The sequence below is a fragment of the Callithrix jacchus genome, chromosome 15 (assembly GCF_049354715.1).
Source record: "Callithrix jacchus isolate 240 chromosome 15, calJac240_pri, whole genome shotgun sequence".
Taxonomy (NCBI): Eukaryota; Metazoa; Chordata; class Mammalia; order Primates; family Cebidae; genus Callithrix; species Callithrix jacchus.
This window is the reverse complement of record NC_133516.1, coordinates 24,268,667-24,284,499: the sequence shown is the minus strand read 5'-3', so window position 1 is coordinate 24,284,499 and position 15,833 is coordinate 24,268,667. Positions and strand designations below refer to the sequence as shown.

Below are 15,833 nucleotides of genomic sequence, written 5' to 3'. Positions count from 1 at the left end.
TATTTAATGCTTTGTAGTGTAACTTAATATAATGTCATATTATTGCTTTATACCCTACTACATGGTCAATTTTCTTGAATGTTGTTAGTGTTCCTGAGAAGATTGGATGTTCTCTTTTCATTGGTTTTATATTTCTCTATCTGTCCTTTCAGTTAATCTAGTTAATATGTTATTCGTTTCTTCTTAATTCATTTAAAAATCTGTTGTTTCATATTTATACTGTAATTCTTCATATTTTAAAGTTATTTTTAAATTTAAAGATAACAAAATAGATTTTTTGTGGCATATAACTTTATGGGTTTTGATAGATGCATACAGTTGGGTCTCCAAACAAAAATCAAGATGCACAACAGTTTCATCAACTCCCCAGAAACCCTCATGTTGCTCTATTATCAACCCTTCCATCAGTGGAAATTGCTGATTTGTTTTTCATCCCCTCAGTCTTGCCCTTTCCTCAATGCCATACAAATTTTGTTTCACTTAGCAAATGCACTGAGATTCACCTATGTTGTTGCATGTATTAAAAATTGTTACTTTTTATTCCTGAGTAGTAATGTATGAATATACTGTAGTTTGTTTCTGTATTCACTGGTTGAAAGACATTTGGGTATTTTCATTATTTTGGCAATTAGGAATGAATCTGCTATAAACGTTTCAGTACAGGTTATTTTGTGAACATAAGTTTATTTATTTTTTTTGCCAAATACCTGGGATTGGGATTGTTACATTTCATGTACATGTAATTTTAATTTTATATGATTTGGAAGATTTTAAACTATAGATTCTGTCTTTAAACTCTGTTCAGGGTATCAGTTTCTTCTTGAATGAGACTTGGTCGTTTTTGTCTTTCACAAAATATGTCCGTTTTATCTGTTGAATTTATAGGCCTACAGTTGTTTCTCAGCTTCACAGATTATCTTTTTAATACATATGCAAACCATGATAAAGACATGTCTCTCCTTAATGTTTGAAATTTGTATCTTCTTTCGAGGTTTATGAATTTTATAATTTTTTAAGAACCAGATTTTTGGATTCTTTGATTTTCTCTAGTAACTTTCTGTTTTCTATTTAGTTGACTTCTACTCTGATCTTTATTATTTTCTTTCTTCTGCTTACTTTTGATTTAGTATTTTGAGTTTAACATAATACAGACAAATTTAATTTCTCTCTGGAAGTAAATTGACAGATTTCGAACCCTAAATCCAGATTCCTGTGGAATGCGTGTATGTGGTATTTAGGAGAAAACAGAAGACAGAACTTTGGAGATAAATAAATTGTGGTATTGTTTTTAATTAGTAGAAGAACGGAGGATTTTTCTTTTGGATATTGATCTTTCTGCCTGTTCATCTAACTTTATTTCAAACTCTGAATGAAGTATATCTGTAAATTATTAAAGGTAGAATTCCCACGATAAGCATTTTGATGTTTATAATACACACAGCCACTTGTGTTAAATATGTGGCATCTTTTAAGTGGGGCAAAATTGCTATCTGGCAGAAGAAAATTTTATTTTTGTCTCTAATGTTAGCAGTTATTTCACCTAAAGGACTATATAATGTTTACTTGAATTCAAAATAGTCATTTAAGTCCCCAGGTCTTCCCAAATGAGTAGCCTCTACCTCAACTAAGGTATATGGCGTTTCTGGAGTTGTTTTCATTTGGTATGCTGTGATATATTGGAGTAAGTAATTTCTGTAATGTATGGCGTGGAATTTGTATTCCCGTTTTAGGTTGTCTTCCAAAGCCTGAATTAAGGAAATATGTTGCTTCACTGTTTGAACATTCTATTTAAATATTAAAGCAGATTTGTTTTTCTCTGTAAATAGAAGTAATTTTCTTTTTGAGAGATGAAATTGGCTTATCTGTTTTGGGTTCTATTTTTAAATGCTTATTTCTTTTGTAGTCTTCAAGAAGAGATATAGGTGGTATTACAATTGGAGAATTGATGAAGGGATGTGACATTTATAGCACTGTAAGAAAATTATTTTGTTTACTTTTCTAATCACTTAATGTCACATTTTATTTTTTTAGATCCTGTTTGACCAAACTCAGAGATCAATTAAGGCACAGCTTCAGAACTTTGTTAAAGAGTAAGTCAATTGCAGTGAAGAGGAAAGAAAATCAACTAGTTAATGATTAATCTGGGAGTTGGTATCTTTTGGAAGAAATTATATACCATGAGTTATTGAAAATATTGGAGGTTGTTTGCTTTGTGAAATGTATGCTGCATTTCTTCCTGAATTACTGTGTAAGAAAATCTGACTTGATGTCTTTCAGTAAATCACTTATTCCATGAATATGTGTTCTGGAGGATACTTAGCTAGGATACATAGCAATAGGTTTAAAAAATTGCTTTAATGTAAATAATCTTTTTTTTGAGACGGAGTTTTGCTCTTGCTACCCAGGCTGGAGTGCAATGGCGCGATCTCGGCTCACTGCAACCTCCGCCTCCTGGGTTCAGGCAATTCTCCTGCCTCAGCCTCCCGAGAAGCTGGGATTACAGGCACGTGCCACCACGCCCAGCTAATTTTTTGTATTTTTAGTAGAGACGGGATTTCACCATGTTGACCGGGATGGTCTCGATCTGTTGACCTCGTGATCCACCCACCTCAGCCTCCCAAAATGCTGGGATTACAGGCTTGAGCCACCGCGCCCGGCCTAATGTAAATAATCTAATTGGCCTTTCACAATCCAAAGCAAACCCCTAAAGGGGTTGAAATACTATTAGTTATTGTAGTTGAAACTATGTTTTCCATTATTTCAGTGTGGCATTTTCTTTGAAGAGAAGATAATGGAATATATGAGAATGAGTCATGAAAGTACATAATTTTTGTTACATATGAGTATTTTCTGTCACATTCATCACATTTTCTTTGTGAAATAAAATAGAACTAGAAATTTAAAAAATCAGTAATTTCTGTATTAGGAAAGTATTTCTTTTTCACATTAATAATACAGTTTTTCTCTTTAGATTCCTGATTGAGAATATATAAAATTACAGATAAAGTTGATTGTAATAGAGCTGTAAAGTGGTGTTAGATCTCATTAAGATAGTACACTGTTTTAATAGGTTAGAATTTGTTGTTCTGGAGGTTATGTATTACAGCCTTCCTTCCTTCCTTCCTTCCTTCCTTCCTTCCTTCCTTCCTTCCTCCCTCCCTCCCTCCCTCCCTCCCTCCCTCCCTCCCTCCCCCCACCCCCCCAGGCTGGAGTACAGTGGCTTGATCATAATTCACTGTAATCTCGAATTCCTGGGCTGAAGTGATCCTCCAGTCTCAGCCTCCTGAGTAGTTAGGACTATAGACATGCACCATCGCTTCTGGCTAATTTATCTTTTATTTTTTATTGTTTGTAGAGACAGGTCTCACTGTGTCGCCGAGGGTAGTCTCAAACTCCTGGCCTCAAAGCAATCTTCTTACCTTGACCTCCCAAAGCACTGGGTTTACAGACATCAGCCAGTACACCGAACCAGATTCTTTATAAATTACTGTGTAATAGATTAACACTCAGAACGTCTTTGTAGAATGCACACATGACAGTTTATGGCTTCTTTCAAAGAGTTGAATATATTTCTTACATATACTTTATTATGATGTTTATAAAATCATTTGTCTTCAAGTTATTTTACCTAACTCCCTAGTAGAAAAATAAAAGCAAAGGGATGTTATATGACTAAGATCATTCATGAACCAAGTGTTTCAGATTTTCAGACTATTAAAAGGGATACTGTTACTCTTTACTGATGCAATGATTCTTTCAGAAATTGATGTGTTCCAGCTTACGGAATAATGTGAGACCACAGAAATAAAAAATAAAAATTAGACTTTGGTGGTGGTATGTGACTGTATATAGTCCCAGCTACTTGAAAGGCTTGAGGTGGGAGATTGCTTGAGTCCAGGAGTTCAAGGCTCTAGTGAGCTCTGATCTTGCCACAGCATGAGAAACAAATGTTTCTTAAAGTGTGGTCTGTAGACCACCTGTAGTAGTAAAATTAAGAATGTGTCTTAAAAATAAACTCCTCAGATTTCTAGCATTTGTCGTGAAGGCCAAAGAAGTACAATCTCTCAGAAAGGATTCTGGAATTTGCATTTTTAACAAGTGCCCTATAGTGATTCTTATGTATACTACTGTTTAAAAATCATTTGGTGAAATAATGGTACATGTCACTGACATTGTCTTTAGAAAGACAGTTAACTTTTCCTTCATGTTTCTGTAATGTTAACTTGATAATTTATTTTCGCCTCAAGTTATGTAGATTTATATAATGAAATTTTAGCTGACTTTCTCAGGATTTATACAAAATTGAGAAACTATATATTGTTTTAGTTTGAAGAGTAAATGTATTTCAGTGAGAGGTGAAACAAAAAATGGAGGAACATAGGAATTAAATTCTAAATGTTACTTTACTAAAGTGTTTTTTTTTTTGAGATGGAGTGTTACTTGTCGTTCACGTTTGCACATCGCTCAACCTCCTGGGTACAAGTGATTCTCATTGCCTCAGCCTCCCGAGTAGCTGGAACTACTGGCATGTGCCACCATGCCCAGCTTATTTTTTTGTATTTTTAGTAGAGATGGGGTTTCACCATGTTGGCCAGGATGGTCTTAATCTCTTGACCTCATGATCCACCCACCTCGGTCTCCCAAAGTAATGGGATTACAGGTGTGAGCCACCACACCCAGCCTGCTAAGGTTTTTTGATGAAGCAAGTTATAAAAGTTTCACCAAGTTTTTCTTTTTTCAGAGATCTTAGAAAATTCAAAGATGCCAAGAAGCAATTTGAAAAAGTCAGTGAAGAAAAAGAAAATGCATTAGTAAAAAATGCCCAAGTACAAAGAAACAAACAACATGAAGTTGAAGAAGCCACCAACATTCTGACAGCAACAAGAAAATGTTTTCGACACATAGCCCTTGATTATGTGCTTCAGGTATGTATTTTCTTACTGTGTATGTTTTCAGAAAGTGCCTACTAAACGGCTTTTTACTTTTGAGTGATTGTCCTAAGAAGTATAAATACTTTTACTTTGAGGTTAAAGTTAAAACATTATCTTTTGTGGAAAATTTCCATCTGTATGGCTGTTCATGTGTGTATGGATATATAGTCCTTTGGTTCTGAGTTCTGCAGCTTTTCTCTTAACATTATATTCCACATTTAAAAATGTTTAAAAAGCATTTTTAGTTGCTATATTTTATTCTCTGGAATTGCTATATCAATTTAATTATCCTTTATTATACCAATTTATTATTTCAGTAAATTTAGGGGTACAGGTGGGTTTTTGGTCACATGATGAACTGCATAGTGGTGAGGTGTCGGCTTTCAGTGTATCTGTCACTCCAGTAGTATACATTGTACCCAATAGGACATTTTTCATCCCTCACCTTCCTCCTACTTTCCCCCTTTCTGAGTCTCCAGTGTACATGAAACCACTCTGTATGCCCCTGAGAACCTATAACTTAGCTCTTACTTATAGGTGACAATATATGGCATTTGGTTTTCCATTCCATTGTTACTTGATTTAGGATAAGGGCCCCTTGTTCAATCTAAGTTGCTGTAAAAGACATTTATGGTATTCAAGTTTTACTGGCAATAGGGAAAATATAATTTTCAGTAATTGTAAGTGATAATAACATCTTTACATTTCTTATTTCTTTAGAGTAGATTCTTAAAGGTACTAAGGCTCACCATATTGCCAAATAAAAAATCTTTCTAGAAGTAGTGTTATCATATTTTTGCATTAGGTGCTGTTTTTAAAAACTAGAAATCTGTATTTGGTAAGTTGCTTGGTCATCTTTCAGTCTAATTTATAATTGAAACTAGTGTGAGTATGATAAGTCTCCAGAGATACTTGAGACACATGAAAACTGAAGGCATGTTTATATTGTGTGTTTCTGTATATTATGGAATTTAAAGCCTTAAAAACCTTTAAAGCTTAGGGGATTACCTTATGTAAATCTCCTTTCACAAAACAGTAGTGGTTGTCCTCAGAGATTGTTTACTTCACGATGATCACAGAGTACTTCCTTAAAAAATATACAAGCAGCCAAATAGAAATTAGTGATTAAAAATTACTTAGGTAACTTTGCATAACAGTAGAAAATTAAGTTTTTTTCTATTGAGTTCGTATTCTGTAAGTGGGAAGTTAAGTTTTTTAAATGAATATACTTTACTTTTGGAGAAAGGGTTACTAGACTAGCATAGTCTGTTTCCTAGGTCCTGTAACCTACCTCACATTCATACATCATTTTCTGCTGTAGTATGAGTACTCACCCTGCCTAACCCACTGAAATGGCTCATGCAAGTGTTTTATTCACTAGACATATTTCAATTTTTAACCAACTTGACTATTCTGTTTCATGGCAGTGGTAGACCACACTCTCCTTCTTGAAACAATCTTTTATCTTGATTTGTCTGAATCTGCTTTTAGGTCTTCCTTCTAACTTCGGTTTCTTTTCCATTTCTGTCTTGGGCTTCACTCCTTTGTCTGCCTTTTTACTTTCCTTTGTAGGGTTCTATCTTTGGTTTTATTATTTTCTTACTTTATTGTTTTCTGTCAGTCTCATCATACCCCTTGCTTGAATCACTACCTGTTATTATAGGTAGATGACCAAATATTTTTTCACAGAGGTACTTCGTTGTCGTTGTGTTCATAACTGAAGTCTCTCATCTTCCAAAATGGCTTCTCTTTCTGTTTTGCTTTCAATCTAATTGCATGGTGTCACTCTTTTACTCTCACAGTAGTTCAAAATGAGAGAATTGTATCAGATATTCTCCTCATTCTAAGCCATTACATCTAGTTGCCAAAATGTCTTGAAAATTTCTCCTGTGTCCCTCTTAAATTGATTCTTTCTTCACCCTTGCTGCAGCCCTAACCAAGTCTTATTGTTTCTTCCCTGGGGTATTAAGATATTCTCATAAAATTTGTCTGCCTTGCAATGCTTTTACCTGCCCTGTCATTAATTAATTCTCTGTTTTTTGATTAGGGTTACTCAGACTTCTCCAGGCCAGAGGAATTATTTTTGCCTCTGCCTTCTCTGTGTTGCCATATTTTCGTACACATTGAAGTTAGACTACTTATATGTTTATTGTAAATATTTATTTATATATATTTTTCTATTTCTAAATTGTATCCCTAGCATCTAGTTTTGTGGTTAGAAAATAGATACGTAATAATTGTTCTTTGAGAGAGCAAATGGCTTAATGTTACAAATTTTATTTTAGGAGGATTAGCTAAAATTTTTATTATTTTTAAACTTATACATTATTTTCTTGGGTGTCCATACAATAGGTGTAAGTTAGGAATGCTCACACTGCCTCCCCACCACTACCTCCCCTACCTCCCAACAAATAACTATGTTTGTGATTTTTCTGATGGGAACTATGGCATCATTTTATGGCCTTTATTTCATTTATGTCTGCTTTAGAGAATAGTAAGTAAATAAATATCCAAATGTATAAAATTTGTCATGCTTAAATTCTCTAAATACTTGAGTTTACTTTTTTCTGCCAATAATTTAAATGCTGTATAATATAATTTAAATATTATATAAAAATCCTATTTTTATAGCATTTACATTTTTATATATAACATTTAAATTTAAAAATTTTATATAGCATTTAAATTTTTTTCAACTGGAAAAAACATATAAAGCAGACATTTTAACATAATTCAACATTTGTGAGTAGTAGGCTATTTGCAGCTTCTGCTTTACTTAGAGCATTTGAAAGTTAATATTGTAGTTCTCCAAAGTCAATAGGCTTTGAAATACATGCAGAAGAAACTAGTCTTGTTTGTGGGTTTCTTTTTGAGAAGGAATCTCACTTTGTCACCTAGGCTGGAGTGTAGTGATGTGATCCCAGCTCACTGCAGCCTCCATCTCCAGGGTTTAAGTAAGTGATTCTCCTGCCTCAGCCTCCGAAATAGCTGGGATTACAGGCACCCACCACCACGCCTGGCTAATTTTTATATTTTTAGTAGAGATGGGGTTTCACCATGTTGGCCAGGCTGGTCTCAAACTCCTGACCTCAAGTGATTCACCTGCCTCGGCCTCGCAAAGTGTAAGGATGAGCCATCGCGCCCAGCCAGAAACTAGTCTTTTTTTTTTTTTTTTGAGACGGAGTTTCGCTCTTGTTACCCAGGCTGGAGTGCAATGGTGCGATCTCAGCTCACTGCAACCTCTGCCTCCTGGGTTGAGGCAATTCTCCTGCCTCAGCCTCCTGAGTAGCTGGGATTACAGGCACGTGCCACCATGCCCAGCTAATTTTTTGTATCTTTAGTAGAGACGGGGTTTCACCATGTTGACCAGGATAGTCTTGATATTTTGACCTCGTGATCCACCTGCCTCGGCCTCCCAAAGTGCTGGGATTACAGGCTTGAGACACTGCACCCAGCCGAAACTAGTCTTATAGTTAAGTAAAGTTACTTAGATTTTTCTTGTACTGTTTTAATGTTTTATTTAGTGCTTTAAAATTATTTGATAAAATATAGAATTCAGTGGGAAGGACATATTTAAAAGATATTTTATAGTCTTTTGACAGTATTGGCAAAAAGTGAATGATTCTTTTCTTAGATAAACATTTTATTTCATTAAGCCGATATATAATAACAGACAAAAATAAAATGTTTGTTGTGAATTTCTAGATTTGAGAGAGATTCCATCAAAGGCCAAATATCTTAATTTAATGATCTTTCAGTAAATTTAGTCTAATTAAAACATTTACTTAAGATCTGGCTGGGTGCAGGGGCTCATTCCTGTAATCCCAGTACTTTGGGAGGCCAATGTGGGAAGACTGCTTGAATTGAGCAGCTTGAGACCAGATTGTGCAACATAGTGAGAACCGATCTTTACGAAAAGTAAAAAAAATTAGCTGGGTCTGGTACTATGTACCTATAATCCCAGCTACTTGGGAAGCTGAGATGGGAGAATTGCTAGGGGCTAAGGCAGGGGGATTGTGTGGCCAGGAATTTCATACTGCAGTGAGATCTGATCATGCCACTGCACTCCTGCCAGAGTGGGCAACAGAGTGAGACTCTGTCTTTAAAAACAAAACAAAATCTGTTAATTTATTTAAGAAATATTTATTGAGTGCTTAGTGTTGCTACTACAGCTGGGAATAAGATAGAGACCCTGGTCTCACTAGAACTTACACTTTGGTTAGGGAAAATACACAAATAAACCAGAAAATATAAGGTAGTTATAAATGTTCTGAGTAAAATGAATAGGTTTAGTGTACTAGACAGTGCATACGAAGCTACTGTAGACCTTTGTGAGGAGGTGATATTTAAGTTGAGACCTGACTGGTGTAAGATGGCATTGTATCCATCTAGGCAGAACGTCATAACGTAGACAGAACAGTCAGTACAAAGGCATTGAGGTAGGCGCGGTCCTGGGCTATGGTTGGTGCACAGAAAGGGGGAAAGTAATAGAAAACTAGATTGAAGAAGTAGGTAGAGGCCACATCACAGTGGGCCTTGCCAGCCATGGTAGGAAGTTGGAGGGTGTTATGGTAGAGGTAACATGATTTTATTTGTATTTTTATTATTTATATTGATGAACAATTAGAATAAAGAGGGTGTAAAAAAAGATGGAATTCCCAGAACTTAAGATGTCAAAATAGTTCCATCACTCTAATATAGTTTAAATAACTAGCTTTTCTTTTAGCTCAGAAATGTAAGAGGATTTTATGGGAATGTTTGTCTTAACTGTGTTTTGCAAAGGGATGGTCGAAAGATCAAAAACTTGAGCTCTGTTTTTGTTTGCTTTTTGGAAAAGTATTAACTATTAAAATAAACAAGTTTTACAATATTACATTATGGATTAACTTTAAAATAATGCATGGGTGATTAACCAGATGTGTTTTCCCTCAGATTAATGTTCTTCAATCAAAAAGGAGATCAGAAATCCTAAAATCAGTAAGATACTAATTGAAATGATGTTTTAAATATTTTAATATGAAACTAAATGTACATAGGTGTTGAAAGAGCATCTGGTATATACATGGTAAGGTTTATGATTGCTCTTCTTTTTGATCTTCATTTGTATTTCATATGTGGCACTGAACTTTTTTTTGTCTCCTTCGTGTTATGGTTATCTGTGTATCTCATCTTTTGATACACTGTGAGGTCCGTAAAGGCAGACTGTGTACTGTTCCAGTTTTGTTTTCTTTTATACTCTTATGTTGCTTTACATGCACTGGATGCCCAGTATCATTTTGTGAATAACTAAAAGTGTTTGGTGTGAAAACCTGTGAGAATATTTCAGAATTGTTTTGAGAGTTACGAACATAAAAAAACTGTTACATTTAGGCTTTGGATTTTTTCTCACTTGTTTTGCCTTAAACATTTTTGCCCAACCTCTTTCAACATATTTACATTTTTCTCTGTAATTTTTTGCATTGTTTGGACTTTAAAAATATTTGAGATTGAGGATTTACATGCATAGTATCATTTGGAGAATTTTTCCGTTAAAGTTGAGGATGGGTCAGTCTTTTGGTTTGTTCTTTGGTATGCAGTTACAAAACCAGTGGGATGAAATTTGGTGATCACTTTTTTGCTTGAGCCTCTTCACCCACATGATGATTGTTTTTTGGTGAGGAGCCCTTTTTGTGATCTTAAAGCTAATGAAGGCCGGTTGCCAGGGCTCATGCCTGTAATCCTAGGACTTTGGGAGGCCAAGGTGAGTGGATCACCTGAGGTCAGGAGTTCAAGACCAGCCTGTCCAATGTAGTGAAATGCCGTCTCTACTAAAAATACAAAAAAATTAGCTGTGCGTGGTGGCAGGCACCTGTAATCCGATCTACTTTTGGAGGTTCAGGCAGGAGAATCACTTGACCCTGGGAGGCGGAGGTTGCAGTGAGCTGAGATCACGCCATTGCACTCCAGCTGGGTTACAAGAGTGAAACTCTGTCTCAAAGAACCCCCAAAAAACAAAAAACAAATCAAAAACAAACTAATGAAGAAGTGGACAGGGCATGATGTGGTATAGCATAGCACTCTTTATATTTTAATAGCCTTAGTAATAATCTCTGAACTTTGAATTATTTACTGACTTTTCCCCCAAAAGGCTATATTTAAGTTGCCTTAGATTCTGTCCCCACCTTGCTTTTTGCTAAATTTTATGTATATATTTGTGTCATATCTTATTAGGTAAACACATTGTACTTCCTGTTTTTAAAAAGATAATATTTATACCTCTCTTGTTTTCCAGACTGACAGTAATGTGTATTAATTGTAGAAAATTAGAATGCATATGAAGAAAAAATAAAAACTATCTAGAAATTCTGCTACCAAGGGGGAGCCACTATTAATATCTTGGCATTCACCTTCGTCTTTTTCTCTCTCTCTCTGTGTGTGCATGTATGTGCGCACACATGCGTGCATGCGTGTGTGTGTGTGTGTGTGTACATGAACTTGTATATATACCTTTTAAAATCATATTTTTTAATTGGAATCATTTCCCCATACTATTTTATAACTTTCTTTTTTCACTGATTCACTGCAAAGTTATATGTCATTAAATATCCTTTATTTAATGATGGCTTTTGCGGCCAGGTAGAAATCTACCACGTGAATATACTAGGGGTTGCCAAATGTTTTTTGTAAAAGTCCAGGTAGTAAATATGGTAGGTTCCATAGGCCTCATGGTCTCTGTTGAAATTACTCAACTGTGCTATTATAATGAGAAAGACAGTATGTAAATGAATGGTCATGGCTGTGTTCCAATAAAACTTATTTAGAAACATAAAAATTTGAATTTCATATAATTTTCACATATAAATTTTATATATTTTATTATCTTTAAATCATTTAAAGATGTAAAAACCATTCATAGCTCATGGACTATCAAAAAACAGCTGGTAAGGCCTAATTAAGTTTGCAGGCCATAGTTTACTGACCTTGAAGAAATATACCACAAATTAATTTCACCTATTAATGAATATTCAAATAATTTCCTTGTTTTTGACATTAAAACATTGCTAGCATTGTCGTGATCATTCTAATGAATAATCCTGTTATTTTCCTAGGTTAGATTTATAAACTAGAGATAACATAGTCAAAGGATTTAGGCTTTAGAAAAATATTGTCCAATTTCAAGGATTATACAATATTTCCCCTAATATTGTGTGAAAATGAATATTTCTTCACATTTTACCAACACTGAGCATTCCAGTTCCCCCCCCCAAGCTCCCCCTAGTTTGGTGGATAGAAAGCATGATCTCATTATTCAGTTTTGCATTTTGTTAATACAAATGAGTTTAAACATTTTTTCATATATTTTTTTTGGCCACTTATGTACCTCCTATATCGTTTATCCCTTTTTCTGTTGGAGTGTTCATCTTTTTCATGTTGATTTGTAACATCTCTTACATCTTAAGACTGTTAACTCCCTGTCATGTGTTTTTTCCTAGTTTATAATTTGTCTTTTAATATGCTTGTTTTGCATTTTAATGTACAGGCATATTTTATATTTTTATGTAGTCCTAGCAATCCCACCCCTCTTTTAAAATTTTTTATTGATTTTTCAAATAATTTATTTGTTTTTATTATATTCACAAATTTGGGCAATGATTACTGTTATCTAATTCCAGAATAATTTTTCTCTTCTGAGTTTTACCTTTTGTCTCTGTGTTTTAATGGTTTTTTTTAATAGTTTTTTTTTTGGAGGATTTTTGAGTATTAAGGACTTTATGACCTATTTTAGACTTCAGAAAATTGAACAGATGCCACTTGTTAAAAATAATATGGATGTTTAGAATATTTTTTCAGTATTATTCATGTAATTATATAATTCCTTTTATGTAAAAACTTAATGAAAATGAGGGTGATTTTTCTCTTTAAAATAGGTAAAATATGGGAAAACCTGGACAAATCTCAGCCAATTAATGTTAGGTTTTTAAATTTGGTGGTATGACTAAAGAAACCTCCATATTGGCAAATTCAGTTGACTCATTTTATTTTGGTATCTTGAGAGAAAAACCAGCTTTCTCCTACTTGAGATTGTGCTTGATGCTCTAGTAGATTGTAAAGTGTTTGTGTTTTATTTTGAGTACTTTATGTTCCTCTGTCTTATCTTTTTGTCTTTTCTTACAATTTAAAATTTATCAGTGAGCTTGGTTGAAGGAGCACATAAAAATGGATGTGGAAAGAAAGTAGAGTTACTGAAAATTGGATTATTTGAATCTGCTGTATACATTTTGGTCACCTAGATATACTCTAAACAACTAAAATTTGGGACATTAAAAAAACTTTAAACCACTGGGAAATTTCTTTTAAATAAAACTTATTTTCATTGTATTTGAAAACATTTTTGAAATACTCTTTTAAAACAGATGACTCAGTTTAATTTTCAAATAGGTTTGATGAGCTGGGCACAGTGGCTCATGCCTATAATCCCAGCACTTTTAGAGGCCCAAGTGGGAGGATTGTTTGAGCCCAGGAGTTCAAGATCAGCCTGGGTAACGTGGTGAGACTTTGTCTTTACAAAAGAATAAAAAAATTAGCTGAGTATGGTGGCACATGCCTGTGGTCCCAGCTACTTAGGAAGCTGTGGGAGAATCTCTTGAGCCTGGGAGGTCCAGGTTGTAGTGAACTGTTCTTTGTGCCACTGTATGCCAGGCCTGGGCAATAGAGCAAAATCCTTTCTCCTGTCTGTCTGTCTGTCTGTCTACATAAAAGATTTCAGAATGTTTAGGTCTAGATTTTAAAATGGTCATCTTTTTTCCCCCCATTAGATGTTATCATTTATGTATGCCCATTTGGCCTTCTTTCATCAAGGATATGATCTGTTTAGTGAACTTGGACCCTACATGAAGGATCTGGGTGCACAGGTAATGTTGCACTGTATTTCTTAATTCAGTTTTATACACTGATGTTTGTATTTGTAAAGAAATTTAGCATATTGGAGGTGTATTAGTCTGTTCTCAACACTGCTTTAAAGAGCTGCCTTAGACTGGGTAATCTAGAAAGGAAAGAGCTAATTGACGCACAGTTCTGCATGTCTTGGGATGCCTCAGGAAACTTACAATTATGGCAGAAGGCAAAGAGAAAGCAAGGCACCTTCTTTACAAGGTAGTAGTGGGGAGAATGAACACAGGAGAAACTGCCAAACACTTATAAAACCATCAGATTACATGAGAACTCACTCACTGTCATGAGAACTACCATGGGGGAAACTGCCCCCATGATTTAGTTACCTCCACCTGGTTTCTCTCTTGACACGTGAGGATTACGGGGATTATAATTAAGGTGAGATTTTTGGTGGGGACACAGCCAAACCATATCAGGAGGACTTGACATTTCATTTACTTAATGAAGAAGGAAGTTTGATGCTATAGCAGATTTATATATGGGTTAAGTTCCCAAATGTTTCCAGTTTGAGTATACCCAAAAATGAAATCAATGGTAAAAAGAACCTTATGTTATAGATTGTATATGAAGGTATTGAACAGGAGAATTTAAAAACGAAGTGTTTGTTCTGCAGTCTACGTAACTGGACTTATTTTTAAATGTCTTACATTTGGATAATTGAGTTATTGTTCCAATTTGTTTTTTATTTGAGTTATAGCTCTATTTTTATTTTCCAAAAAGTTATATCTTGCTATTTGAATAAAACAAAATTTGGAATCTTAAAATTACAGAGCTCTTGGGTACTTTTTCATTTCATAAAGCCACATGTGGCTATCTGTGGCTATGTGTACAGTTCTCTACATATACATACAAATTTTATATACATATAAATTTCATTATGTTTAAATTATTTTTACATAGCTGATCAGAACTTTATATTATATCTTTTCTGGGGACATAGTTTTTTATTGATGAACATTCTCGATTTAACAGTGTTTTTAGGTGATTTTCTTTCTCAAGATGTTTCAGTTTAGTTTTCAAGAGAAGGGAATTAATGATGAAATACAGAGTTTTAGGCCAGGCGCGGTGGCTCATGCCTATAATTCCAGCACTTTGGGAGGCTTAGGTGTACAGATTACTTGAGGCCAGGAGTTTGAGACCAGCCTGGCCAACATGGTGAAACGCTGTCTCTACTAAAAATAGAAAAATAAGCTTTACGCCCACTCCCCACTCCCCACCAACTGCCGCTCTGCCTACATCGCGCTCCTTCAGAGCTTTGGGCTCCTGCTAACCTAGCGCCACCGTGGTCTCCCTTCAGCACCATCAGATTATTTACCGGTACCTCATCAGCCACATTGAGATGTTCTCTGACATCTACAAGATCTGGGAGATCGCTGAAGATCTGTGCCTGGAGGTGGAGAGGAAGATGGTCAGTAGGATAGAAGGTAACATTGATGGTTCGATTATTGGTGGAAATGCCTCTGCTGAAGGCCCTAAGGGCGAATGTACGGAAAGCACAGTAATCACTGGTGTCGATATTGTCATGAACCATCACCTGCAGGAAACACATTCCACAAAAGAAGCCTACAAGAAGTACATCAAAGATTACATGGAATCAATCAAAGGCAAACTTGAACAGAGACCAGAAAGAGTAAAACCTTTTATGACAAGGGCTGCAGAACAAAGCAAGCACATCTTTGCTAATTTCAAAAACTACCAATTCTTTGTTGGTGAAATCATGAATCCAAATGGCATGGTATTGGACTACTGTGAGGATGGTGTGACCCCCATATATGATTTTCTTTAAGGATGGTTTAGAAATGGAAAAATATTAACAAATTTGGCAATTACTTCGGATCTATCACCTGTCATTGTTAACTGGCTTCTGCTTGTCATCTACACAACACCAGGACTTAAGACAGAGGGAACTGATGTCATCTTGAGCTCTTCATTTATTTTGACCATGATTTATTTGGAGTGGAGGCATTGTTT

General features: G+C 35.0%; 1 protein-coding gene across 20 annotated transcripts in view; it reads left to right on the top strand.

Moving 5' to 3' along the window:
• The window catches only part of ACAP2 (ArfGAP with coiled-coil, ankyrin repeat and PH domains 2), a 166,507-nt gene that overhangs the window by 88,482 nt on the left and 62,192 nt on the right, over nucleotides 1–15,833 (top strand). For all 20 annotated transcript variants that reach the window (XR_013527223.1, XR_013527222.1, XM_078350548.1 and 17 more), the window contains 4 exons: nucleotides 2,032–2,090; nucleotides 4,742–4,925; nucleotides 9,864–9,908; nucleotides 13,727–13,822. Coding sequence is in view for 18 of the 20 variants with exons in the window: in XM_078350548.1 (XP_078206674.1) it covers nucleotides 2,032–2,090; nucleotides 4,742–4,925; nucleotides 9,864–9,908; nucleotides 13,727–13,822 (384 nt within the window). In the remaining 2 variants the exon portion in view is untranslated. The remainder of the gene's footprint in view (nucleotides 1–2,031; nucleotides 2,091–4,741; nucleotides 4,926–9,863; nucleotides 9,909–13,726; nucleotides 13,823–15,833) is intronic.